At 38.1% G+C, this 13,344-nt stretch overlaps 1 protein-coding gene across 1 annotated transcript in view; it reads right to left on the bottom strand.

The window, feature by feature from the left end:
- LOC121515385 (periphilin-1-like) overlaps window positions 1-13,344 on the bottom strand; it is a 29,536-nt gene that overhangs the window by 1,243 nt on the left and 14,949 nt on the right. The window contains exons 8-9 of the mRNA XM_041796125.1: window positions 12,200-12,330; window positions 11,319-11,453 (exon numbers count right to left, since the gene is read on the bottom strand). Of these exons, the coding sequence (XP_041652059.1) occupies window positions 11,319-11,453; window positions 12,200-12,330 (266 nt within the window). The remainder of the gene's footprint in view (window positions 1-11,318; window positions 11,454-12,199; window positions 12,331-13,344) is intronic.

The following is a 13,344-nucleotide window of genomic DNA, read 5'->3' as shown; positions in this document are numbered from 1 at the left end:
TCTAGATGTTTTTTTGATGATTACAGCTTATGGCTCATACAAATCAAAAATCCACCATCTTAACATAGAAGTGTAAAAATCCAATAGGCAAAGGTTTCCTGAGCCTTCATTCTCTCACTCTGGTTCAGTCCACATGACTGCAATCACGGGGAAGACTGCTGACAACCTCTACAAGGAGGATAAGCTGCAGAAGATCACTGCTAAAAGGGCAGGTTGCTCTCAAATGCTTCATCAAAAACACATTTATGGAAAGCTGACTGGAAGGGAAAAGTTTGGTAAGAAAAGTGGACAAGCAAAAGGTATGACTTCAACCTTCAGAGAATTGTGAAACAAAGTCGATTCAAAAACCTAGCGGAGCTTCAGAAGGAATGGAATAAAGATGGAGATAGTATAAGATTAACTACACACAGATGTGTCCAGGAAATAGGCTACTAGTGGTATTTTCTAACTGTCAATCCAGTCCTGAAACACAAAAAAAACGGTTAAAGAAAAGAACTGGACCTTATGGTCTCAGTGGTCCAAAGACCCCATTTCCTTTATGGTCTGATGTTTGTGATATTCTAACATTTTAAGAGAGTGGGTTTTGATTTTTGTGAGCTGTAAGCTGTAATCAACAACATTAAAATGAAAAAGGCGAAGTATTTCACTTTGTATGAGATTAATCTAGGATATATGGAAGTTTCACACATCAGACATCACACATGTTTCTCTGTCTTAAACAACAGAGAAACATATGACATCAAATGCACAGAGAACAGTAAAAGTAACACTGTATATCTAAAAGTTGGTGTTTTGTGTCAAATTCATGTGCAAATTTCAAGATAATTTCACAAATACTTCAGCAGCTCTTTCGGTCACTACTTTGAATTCTACAGACCGGCATTAGCATCAACACCTTGCTGTGACCTTAATGATCCCAGCTCTCCTAAATTGGTCTATTCCATTAAACAGGTGTGTGAAAATGTATGGTCAAGGCCTGTTCAAGTTCCACAAAAGGGACAAGAGGTGTCAAGAGAATGTTACTTGTGCTATATCATTCTTTCACACCGTCTTGTAACAAGCTCTCACATCCTTCTCAGATTTTACTGCTGACCTAAAACGGCTGTAAAGTTCTTTATTACAGTCCCAGGTGCAAGCTCACAACATCTTTATCACCTGGGGAAAAACAGGCTAAATGTGGGGCCATTAAGTAAAGTCACCAAGGGGTTTAGGGCTACGACAGTCAATCAAGGAGCAGTCTGAGACACTGGGGTCCTCCAAGGTTGAGTTCAAGGCTCAGATCAAGACTGCATTCTTATCAATACTTACTGAGACAAACTAAAGACTGGTGTTTTCTTTAACAATGTTCTTGGCTATTACAGCTAAGAAATCAAATTTACTGTCTTGTTCTGTAACGAAAACAAAACATCAATAACCGTTACTGAAATGTTTATGCAGACTATGTGTCAACAAGTTTTAATTTTACACTGAAGTCAGAAAATAATGTTAGACATGACATAAAAATCTGGGCCAGAACATGAAATCTTTTAACACATTTCATAAAACTATGCGCTGTTTGATTAGTTTGACTGGTTTACTATTTTGACTTTAGTAGTTGAATAAAGAGGCTAAAGGACTTGGTGCAAGCAGGGAAGAACTTAAGGTTAATTGCATTTTTATTTTCAGAGAATTGAAAGAATTATGTTTATAAATAAACTGACTTCAATTTCATGTCCATAAAAAATATACAAAAGAAAGCATGATGAAATAGTATTATGACCCCGGTATCATGATTTGTACTGCATTGTGAGTTTAGAGTATTATTATATCCTTGATAGATGGTCAACTGTCTGTTCAATTGAAATCACAGATAGCTTGTCCTGTACATGAAATGGAAGTTGGAAGAATTCCCTTTCCGCCAAACAACCCATAAGGAGTCCATTCTTAGACACACATAGAAAAATGCATCTGATCTGACAAACACTGGCTTCATTTGCCTGAAATGCCTGAAAAAATCCCTCAAAAACCTTTAATGAAGTGCTCTAAACATATCCCAAATTTCCACGAAAAAACATTTAAATGTTTGATAAGATTTGCAACAATAACCAACTAAATTTCACAATTACATTTTCCAAATTTCCAAGGAAATACCTCTAATTAGCAAAGCAAATTGCCTCCCAAAAATCCAAATGAAATTCCCCAAAAAAATCACAGGGAGAAAAACACTGAAAGTTTCAAAGCAAACTTTTGCCTTACACTTTTAATGAAATGCTCAAAAATGTACAAACATATCCCCCCCAAAAAAATCAATGAAAAAACTTGAAAATTTTGCAAGCAAATCTGCAAAAGACAAAAAACAAAACAAAACAAAAAAAAAAACTAAATTTTCCTGACGAGAGGGTTCTAAGAGCCAGCTCTGTAACATGAATTACAGGAGCTGGCTCCTGTTTGAGAGCCAAATCTTTTTTCTATTGTTGTTGAGGTTTAATAGACTTAAAGAAGCAAAGATGGTACCAAAAGAAGAGCTGTTTGAGTTGGGCCAAACAATCCAGATCTGCATGAAATATCAGGCTTTATTGCATCAATTGTGCCTTATTCTAAGAAACCAAACTGGACCACACAGTGGAAACACACCAATTCTTCACCCCCTGTCTCAGCTCCTTTGAAAGAAGATCAGGCCATGATTTTTCTGTCTGTTAAGAATCTGAATAACACGAAATGTAAGATGTACAAAGGGGTCTGGTTATATGATAATATATTGCTGCTGTCAGAAGGTGTTAATGTGGAAATTATTAAATGGAATCTGCTGTTGGTGTAATTTTCATATTTTATGTACCTACAGGTCAGGGTCTAAAACATATTTCCCCACAGTGGCATTAAAGTCCATCTCACCTTATAAAACAGGAATTTTTAGAGTGTCAAAGCATTAAATTTCCTTACATAAAAACAGTCATCTTTGCATCAATTTGCAGAGGATTTAAAAGACCCTGACAGCCTCTTAGAGCTGCAGCTTCCTGAGAGGAACTGTGTTTCTGTGTGGTGTTCAGAATGCATAACCATTAAAGGAATGTGGGTCATGCATGTCTTAATCACAGGATAAAATTAATTGCCACTATCTTGTAGAACATTAAGTGTCAAATGCAATAAAACACAATCTGTTTTTAACCTTAAAAAGAAAAATGCTGCCTGTCAACCTAAATCAGAGTCCAGTCTGGAGGAGAATGTGAGGTTAACCGTCTCAACGGCTTTATTCCAGGTTTCTGTCAGTTTTGGGGAAATTTAAAACCACAACTGCAGTTTCTTTGCCTAGACACACATTACATAATGTGCATGTAGGCTAACTCATATTTGTGTATCCATCAATTTGAACAGCGATCACAAGAGCTTTTATGAAACCATGACATCCCTGTCACAAGACGTAACTGTCCTTGATGACAATTTTATGGTTTCCGGGAAGAGAAGGTTCAGCAACATATGATTTACTGAAGAGTATGACTAAAAGAAAAGGGAGAAAATCAAAGGTGCCACAGTGATTCTTCCATGCATTTTAACAAAAATCTCTGCCACAGTCAGTATCAAGATAACCTTTCATTAAAATTGCAGGAGGCAGGTTGGTGGGGTGCTGTATTTATTACAAAAAAGGTCAAGAAATAAAAACAAGACAACATTCATCAAAGAACAATAACGATGGAAATGATTTTTATCGTGGGAACCACTCAGGGAAAAACAAAAGGTCCACAGTCTTGGTTACAAAATGCTTACAAAAAAAGCTATAGAGGGCAACAATAGTGGAGGAAGACAAACAATAAACAGGTGGAGTATCTGTTGTATCTGTATGGCTGGGACCAAAGGAGAGTGAACATGATAATTAGAGTTTAAAACTTAGAAATGTTACAAAATCTTTGGAATGAGCTTCATTTCTGAATGCAAATGGCCAATTCTGTTCACCCTGAATTTTTTTTACATATGAACTGAGGGTTCTAACTACTCTTTTCTGCTAGCAAGTATTCTTCACCACTTACCTGATGATCTACCTAAACCAACTGCAGCTCTGAAGTAAAGGCAAAAACTGCTGTTGACTCTGTTGCTCCATCAACCAATTCAATGTTATCCCTTATATATCATGCCCTCCCTCCTGAGACCCTGTCCTGTCTGACAGGATTAGCCTCTTGATGTAAAGTATGTTATGAACGACTAAGTCAAATATTTTAATGATGAATAATGGAACACAATTAGGAAATTGCTGAAGATGCAAATGGCTAAAATAGAATAAGAAGTGGAAGGAAAGAGAATTTTCAGGTACAGACTAGGGTATTTTCCACCAAGAAACTCTTTCAGTGCAGCTCTTTGCTTTTCACTTCATTAAGAAATGTTGTCCAGTTGTGATAAAACTAAAACACCACCACTTTCAGGATGGAAATACACTAAAAACTTTCAAAATAAAATCCCATTAAACCTCTGGTTGAGTTTAAGGGTTAGGGTTAGGGTAGTGGTTCTCAACTGGCCAGGCCATAGGACCCACCACCACTTCCATAATTTGAAACCGCAATCCACATTTCTGAAATCTTTAAAATAAATATAGTGGAAATGTTTTGGTGGTTTGGACCCTGGATGGAACAAAGCATATAACTGAACAAAGAGACAGGCCAAAACTTTTGGGGATTTTGTTAAAGATCTAAAAGAAGTTAAAAGGAACCCTGCATGATCAGACAAGTTTTTCTTTTTGGATAGATATTTGTATCTCTCAAATGTATATTGAACTAAAAATCTCCCCCAATACCCCACATATCTGCATTTCAGTACATTTGAGCTCATAAACTCACTACCATGTTTTGGTCCGTGCTGGTAGTGCGACGTCTCACCAAAACATGGCAGCCTCCTGGTGAGTTTATAAACTCAAATTACTCAAAATGAAGACATCTAGTGAGTTTTTTAGTTCAATACACATACTAGAGATACAAATATCTATTCAACAAGATGAACTTGTCTGATCATGAAGGGTTCCTTTTAACACATTATTGTGGGACAACCTACTTTCTTGAGGATGTTTTCATCTAAGACAAAAGGATACTTGAGTCAAGATCTAAGGTAAACATCCAGAATTTACTCCTTTTCCAACAAAACAGATCAAAATACAGTATACGTCGGCTTATCCTATGTTAGCTTTAGCTATGTTTGCTAAAGGTAAGGTAACTAAGGCTAGTTTAGCTATGTCAGTTATGTGGCTACATTACCTACAAAGCCTACAAAGGTATATCAGCTTTACAAACAATTTGTAAACTAAAATTTGCTAGAGCTCAAGAAGCTACTGCAACTCCATTGGTCTAAGTTAGAGCGTTAACTATGCAGTAGGGATGGGCACGGTTAAACAGTTAAATTTATCAAATTAGCCAGCGCAAGATCTATGAGTTGGTTAGACTAATTATTTACCAATAATTTTTTATAAACACGGGCTTGAAATCCCTGTCTTTAATGCTCCCTTAAACTGTGATGAACCTCCCGAACACAAGAGATCACTGTAGCTTCAGTGAATGGCCGCTACCTTCACTGAGCTTTCCCCTGGCACTTCACCGGATGTAAATATGAGAAGCTCAGCAGTTAGCGTGTAGTAGGAGCAGCATGGTATGACCATTTTTTTAAGTAATAGATGGAAACATATGAATGTAGGCTGAAGGTTGAACTCGTATCTAATTACTCAACCAAAGTGAAATGGCCACATATCAAAGCATGACATTAATCTGCAAAGAGAGACAAAGGCTGGCAGAGCTAGCTGCTAATGTTAGCTACGCTGTACAGTGTATCAGGCTGACACAATGACCCTGTGATGAATCTGACTGTTTTCTCTCTTCTTTTCAGACTGGTCGGTTAACCCCAACTTAACTTGGCGTTTAGGCGAATGGGGAAATAGACGCAAAAGAACATCCTTTCTTTATACAACACTCAGCCAAACTCCATTGTCAATGTCAACAGTTTAGAACATGGCTGGTTTCATGTTGATCAGATAACTTAAAAAATAATGGCAAGAAATTTATTGAACGTCAAGGACATCCTTAGCATCTGTGGGTGTGCTGTTTTGCCCACCCACCATTTAGGAGAGGCTATTTTTGATATGGCATGCTCTTTGCAACATGTAACAAGGTATTGTTGCATTTCTGTTGTATGTGGATTAATATGTTTCTGAGAGCATGGCATGGATGGGTGGTATTATCTTGCAAAATGGAACATTTGTTTAAAAAAAAAACCTGTCAAGGATAAGGCCTGGGACCCAAAAAGACTAAATAAGGCAATGTGAACTTACTTAAACACAGGCAGAAACAGTGGGGAAATGGAGAGTCTTCATTTCTAATAATTCCAGTCCAATTAAAAAAATGTAATGCTTCCAGCTTCAAGATCCCTTCACCTCTCCTGTGTGGTTTAGTTGATGCAAACCTGTCTGTTCAATCCCACACCCATAGTCCACATTCTCTGCAAAAGTATATGACTTTGGAGAAATGTTTGTTCCAGTTACAGGAAGAATTATCAAACGCATATCTACGATGACCTTGAATTTTTACGATAATAATGTCGTAGTATCAAGACATGCTTTGTGCACACAAGAAAGGCAAGTCACGTCAACTCCAACAGGAATATCCCAGACTGTGGGATTGTTTGGACTCGGTTGATGATTTAATGTCTGCAGATCATGTCAAGCGAGTTTGCGGCCCCACATAATGACAGCCTTCAGCCTAGACCACAAGGAAGTGAGAGACGCACGACACGTGTGGCCAGCAGAGCTCAGGGCTGACTTTGTTTAACACACAGGTTTCCAACACTCTACATGCTGTATGAGCTGTACTCTCCCAGGCAACTTTGAACCTTTTTATATCTTAATTTACAACACTATCTAGATTTCCTGTGGACTTCCATGATGCTATCTTTAAGTGCAGCATCTTTTTTTTCTGAGTGAGAATTATTTAAGAGAGAAAATTGCTTCCAGGTTTGAAGATGTTAGAGGAAACACAGGCTAAATGAGACACTCACATGTGGTGAATGTCCCACAGAGCAGTGCTCCTATAATCACTTAGGCTTGATTATGTTTGCCATCTTTCAAAACAAAAAGGTCCTAAGCTGCTCCCCAGATACACCCTTTGTTGACAGTGGTTATATTTTTACTTCATTATATCCCATACACACAGTCACACACTTAAAAGCCTCAGAAGAGGACTGGGACAAGGTTGAGAAAGTAAATGGATTAAAAAGATTCCCCTTGATGGCACTGGGGCTTAGTGGTCTGTGAGCAATCTGTTGGTAACATGCACATGACCACGCATATAAATTTGTTAGAGATGGAGTGCATCACTCCTCACTTATTAACAATTACAAAGCGACTAAAAACAGGCTGCTATTTTTGTCAAAACTGCTCCAGTGTTACTTGAACAAACAGGAAAGTCACTTTCGACCTCAATAAGCTCTGCAGGCTATGAGAAAAGGGTGCAGGGAGGTTCTGCTTTAGTTCCTGTCTTGGATTTGGAGCCATGAGCTGATCTTTAAGTCTGATACTAAGGGGCCACACAGGACGGGCTAGAGCCCCAAGAGAAACTGCAACACCATGGGCCCCTAAGGAGGAGCCTTTAAAAGTAGGCTTCTGCCCAAATCCTTTGTTTGTGGAAGTCTATATTGTGAACATACTAACAGAAGTGTGTGCTGGGATGCCATGTGGGGGTTGGGAAAGAGGGAGTTTTGAGTGAGTCTATACATAAGGTACTCACATGGACGTTTAGTGAGGCTCTGTACAAATGAGCGCTGATGCAGGCAGGGGTCCTGCATAATAAGGGAAGTAGCGTAATGACTAGAGGGCTGGTACACATTAGGGGATATTAAAAGAGCCATTTTAATCACTCAAGCTGCAAAGCGGACCTCTCAGTGGAGGGGCTAATGGCTGAAATGGATATGTTTCATTTGTGCTGATTGAAATGATGAATGGACTTCTCTGAAAATCACTCCCAGACACTGAGATAAGTTTGATTGGATATTTTCTGATTTGTTTTTATTTTACATGCTCTGTGGTTGGCCCTTTAGAACAACAAATAGCTCATTTGTCATCATGCACAAACAAAGAATGAAGTAATGTGAAAAACAAAATAACAGCAACCTGCTCATTAAGGCTGTAATAAGATGATTTAACCTTGTGAAACATGATATGGTTAGCAGTCTCATGAAGAGATGTCTTACAGTGTGAATAGAATTAAGGCTTCCAATTTCATGCTATTACCCTGAAACACCCACAGAAAATATGCACAGCAACAAGCTCTGAATCAGAAAACCAGTTTGGCTGGTGCAATGAAGCCATTTCCATTTCCAGGAAGAAAATAAAGGAAAGGATAGTTATGATACAGTTTTTTGTACTACTGACAAGGATCAGACCATGTACCATCTACAGACTGATGAGTGGGCAGCACAACACCTGGGCTGAAGTGAAGCCAAAATCAAGCCTAACCTCCTCCATGTTAACAGATGGGACATGAAGTAAACTTTAAAGTTAAGATAAGCATTAAATAAAAAGTTCTTAAAACTGGTTTCTTTATAATGGTTAATATCATGCTGGTTTGGGCTCAAAACACCTGTTTCCCCCCTAAAGTTGGCCTTTAATTAGCTATATGATGTAATATAAAGAAAATGCCTTAATTAACAGCTCTGTTGATGAACATGGCGTGCACCAGATTAGTAGAGTAATGGAAGAACAGTGGAAGGAAACTTGATTTGTTTTTTAAATAGCTGCGTGAGCCTGCTTCAGACAGGCAGAAGGACCTTTTCTGCAGAGAGCAGCACTGCCCTGAGGGATCTTTGATGTTTTACGGACAGGTCAAAGCAACACAACACTTTCATCTGATCCCTTCTATTCATACATTATCTAGAAATGCATGGTAAGTCGACTAGAGGTGGGAATCTTTAGGCACCTCACGATTCAAATCGATTATGATACATAGGGCTGGGATCAGTTCATAATCGATATTGATGCGTTTTGATGCACTCTTTTTTTTTTACATTTCGGTTGTCCTCAGTGTGTCAAACATAATAAAACATTACATTTGTGTTTAGAAAAAAAGGGATAAATTAACTTTTTAATTAACAATCTGTATCTAAAATTTCAAACATAAAAGTGTCCTCTTCCACAGATGAATAACTGGTAATCTAAATCTTGCTGTTACGTGCTGAGTTCCACCTATTTATTTGCTATATATATGTATGTATGTACATCTATATATACATCTATATATACATCTATATATACATATATATATATATATATATATATATATATATATATATGCATACATTCATTCATACATATACACATATATATATTTTTTTTTTTTTGGGGGGGGGGGGTATAAAAATTTGCCTTAAAAAATCAGAATGAAAAAAGACTCATGATAAAAATCAAGATCGTGGTGCAGCTATAAAAAAATCCCGATGTGATTTTTTTTGTCTATAAACAAAACACAAGCTTTATTTATGTTTCATCTAGTCAGGCTAAGAGTGATAAAAATAGTGTCTGGCTTTTTTTAAGGAATTCTGATTTTTTGTCTGAGCACAGCAATAAGAGCGAGTCTTACGGCTCCCTAGTGGCTCCTCATTTGGTACATTTTAGTGTTTTTTTTTCTATATCTTCAAAATAACACCAAAAAATAAACATGGGAAAAAATAGAAAACAGTCTTTCAATAAGAGGCCAACTTCTGTCACTCAGAAAAGGAACCAGCTCTTACAGTCAGCTTGTCTGTGAAGGATACATCATGACTCCCTGGTAACCATAATTCAATCTAAGACAACAGGTTACCATGACTCCATGGTAACCTGTTGTCTTAGACTGAGTTATGGTTTTAAACTACTTCACCAACATCTCAGTTGCAGCCATGATAAGAAGGTATGGGCTGCTGTTTGCATAACGGGCAGGTGAGTGAATTTCAATAAGAGGTCATCACTGAAGAAGCATTGTTAGTGCACAGTACGGATGTACATTTTAAAATGCAAAACGCATAATGCAAAATGTACAGAGAGCCTCGGATAAAGCTGTGCACAGTTCTGCAATCCAAAGCAGCGACGGATCATTGCAAGTTTAACTGAGCCTGGGGCAGATGTTACAGTAAAGACACAGAAGAGGGTTCTGCCTCTCACCATGTCTGTAGGAGAAGTTGGAACTGGCAGGGTAAGCATGTGTGAGCGAATGCCAAGAGACGTACCACGCTGTGGGTGGGCCGCCTGCATCCTGCAGGGCAATTCCTGCCCTGCTTTAACGGGAACAGATAAGTGGTACTGTAGTGTGGCGAAGCGATGATGGGGAGGGAAAAAAGTGTAACTCCAAATAGCAGACCACAAGAGGCATCGCAACCTCGGGTGTTAAGGACTTTTCTGCTGACTTATCCTCCTTTGCTTCACCAAAAGATGTTTTTTAATTATAAGGTGATCAAACCAGGGATCATTATACAACTTTTACATCAACCCTTTGACTATCTGCCAAATCGTAAAGCCAGAGTAAAACAGTTGTATGAACACATGACGCAACTTGAGTTCAAGGTATACAGACCACACATGTACTGTCAGGTTATAAGACAGTAGGATAGACTTATTTAGAACCTCAGTTTTAAGGCTACAGCTTCCAAGCCGCAGTTTAGGCAAAAGATGATTTTTATACTTATATCAAAACATCAAATGCAAGACAATATGTGTGTTATGTAGGATTTCAGGGCCTCTGACATACTCTTGGATTTGTGCCATTGTCCTGTGTATTCTGATTGGGATCTTTAAGGTCATCAGTGTAGTGTTTAAAATTAAAGATGGGTCAGCATAATCAACAAAAATCACAGAGGTGAGTTAAGCCCACAGGTTCACTTTGTTTTTTGTTTTTCTATTTTAAAGACTTTCAAAAGGATTGTTAGTACCTTAAAATCACATGGAACAAAGATGATTATGTCTGTATTATGAGGGACATGTCACTTGAAGATAGCAGTGTAGTGTTTAAAATTAAAGATGGGTCAGCATAATCAACAAAAATCACAGAGGTGAGTTAAGCCCACAGGTTCACTTTGTTTTTTGTTTTTCTATTTTAAAGACTTTCAAAAGGATTGTTAGTACCTTAAAATCACATGGAACAAAGATGATTATGTCTGTATTATGAGGGACATGTCACTTGAAGATAGCAAAGATGAAAACTCAGATCAGTGCTTTGAGGAAATAACATTCTGATATTTTATAATATAGTACACAAAAACACTTCCGTTATCTGAGCTTCTGTAGTGCAAACAACACAGGGTCAGAAATTTCACAGAAGTTAGGTAATCCATGGAGCAAATCTTACTACCTTCTCGATTTCCAGAGCCTTTGCCTTAATGGCCTCCAAACGGCGAGCCTTTAAGTCATCATCTGGTGTCGGCTTTGGCTCCACGCTGGCAGCCACCACCTCCTCCGTCTCCGCTGCAGGAGCAGGAGTTTTTTCCTGGCAGGCCAAAGGTGAAGGGGTTAGAGCTGAGGTCACTGAGTTTAGAAGCTGGTTCTGATTTCAAAGTGTTTCAAATGGAGACAACTCCGCTCACTTATGGGTGTTGATTTCTTGTTTTCGTACATGTGTCGTTGTGCATGCCATGTGTCAACGGTACACCAGAATGTGGTGCCGCATACAGTAGATCACTCTGATTGAACAATCTTCAAGGCTTTCTATATCCTCTTTGAGTTTGAGGAAACAGCCTAAATCTAAGAATTCAAAATTTATTTTTTCTGCTGCATTTCACTTTATAAATCTTGTTTTTCTCCTCCTTTTTGCTTCATTACTACAATAGAAGGGTTGGGGTTGAAAAAGACACCTTTGATATTTAAACATTTTTGGAGGGATTTTGCATGGCTTAAAACACTACAGCCTCCATTACTTGGCTACCAACAGGCAATTAAAAAGTAGTGTAGCTTATTAAAATGTTGCCCCCATTTCTATGCAATTTAAAAGGTGTGCAGGATTTTGCTTGCATTTCTTGTGAATTAAAACAGGAAAATACCTAATACTAAGCACCTGTTATGGTTCTATTACAACTTAATTCAAGGACATGATTGAAAAAAAAACTCTTATTTTCCTTCAGTTTTAACTAAAACTGCATTCTTAATATAAACCTATGTTTTCAGGATGACATAACTCTTTTTTTATAACTGTAAATTATTCTGTTACATATCCTGAGAATTTATAGTTTGGTTCACCTTTAATTCTGGCTTCGGTTTTGAAGATCCAGAGCTGTGTGAAGACTCCTCCACGGAGCTGCTGGGAGTGGCCGTGCTGTTAGGAGTATTCGTGCTGCTGGGAGTGTGGCTGGTCGTCGCGTTGGGTTTATCTATGAAGCAAGAATCATGACAGAGAAATGGAAGAGTAAAGAACAGTGAGCAGAAAAGCATAATATTACTACAATAAAAGTTCAGACAGAAGGGAGTCAACTATAAAAAGTGGTTCATATAAATAATATGTAAGGGTGACCACTGCATTCTTTGATTAAACTTTGATTTGTATGTAGATACACTCTGGGGGAGCGTCCTGGTGGGTCAGTGATCTGGGACACATGCCGAGCAACATCCCCCAATCAGATGTAGATAGCAATCTTTGTTTTATTTTATTCCCCTCTTTCTGGTCATGTTTCTTGGCTCTCTCTACTGTTTAATAACTGTCCAATAGCTGCAAAATACCACAAAATGATATATCTTTTGAATACCCAGAGGATCAATGTAAGGGATGAAACACTCACTTATCATAATGTACAATCACAAAAAAAAGAGGACATAAAGCAGCTGAAAGTATAAATGATTGTTTTATTTAATATTCCCATATTGTATCCTCCCACATAACAGTGGTCGAGGAGTTCTGCCGTGCCTGCGTTGAAATATTGTCCTCTGTTGGCTCCAGTTTGTCTAGGGAAAAAAGCAAATATGTTCAAGCTGTTTGTTTTTACAGAAGAAGTCCCTTGTTGTGATTAGAGAGGGCCTAGGTAAATCTTAATCTGAGTGCCCCAGCAGGACTAAAGAGTCCCCAAGTACTGATCTCCTCAAGACCCCCTAGGGCCTGACTAAAGGTATGCTATTTAGAACTTGGAGTAAGGACGTCAACAAGATGATCGCTCAAACAATATGTAAGTTAAAAACTTGGAGCCCCTAGTATGAAAGATAAATGATGTCAGTAACCCAACTGCATGACAAAAGCATTACCTGATGTTCTCATATTAGAAATAATTAATATCCAAATCTGGCATACACTGAAAACAAACAAGTCCATCGAAATGCAGCACGATGGACGAGTTATTAATGGAAGGCACTTTCATGCTGGGAGGGAGAGCTCTGATTGTCTACTCATCAAAGTA

This window comes from Cheilinus undulatus, linkage group 9 (genome assembly GCF_018320785.1).
Source record: "Cheilinus undulatus linkage group 9, ASM1832078v1, whole genome shotgun sequence".
Lineage (NCBI taxonomy): Eukaryota > Metazoa > Chordata > Actinopteri > Labriformes > Labridae > Cheilinus > Cheilinus undulatus.
The sequence above is the reverse complement of the archived record's forward strand: the minus strand, read 5'-3'. Positions and strand labels throughout refer to the sequence as shown.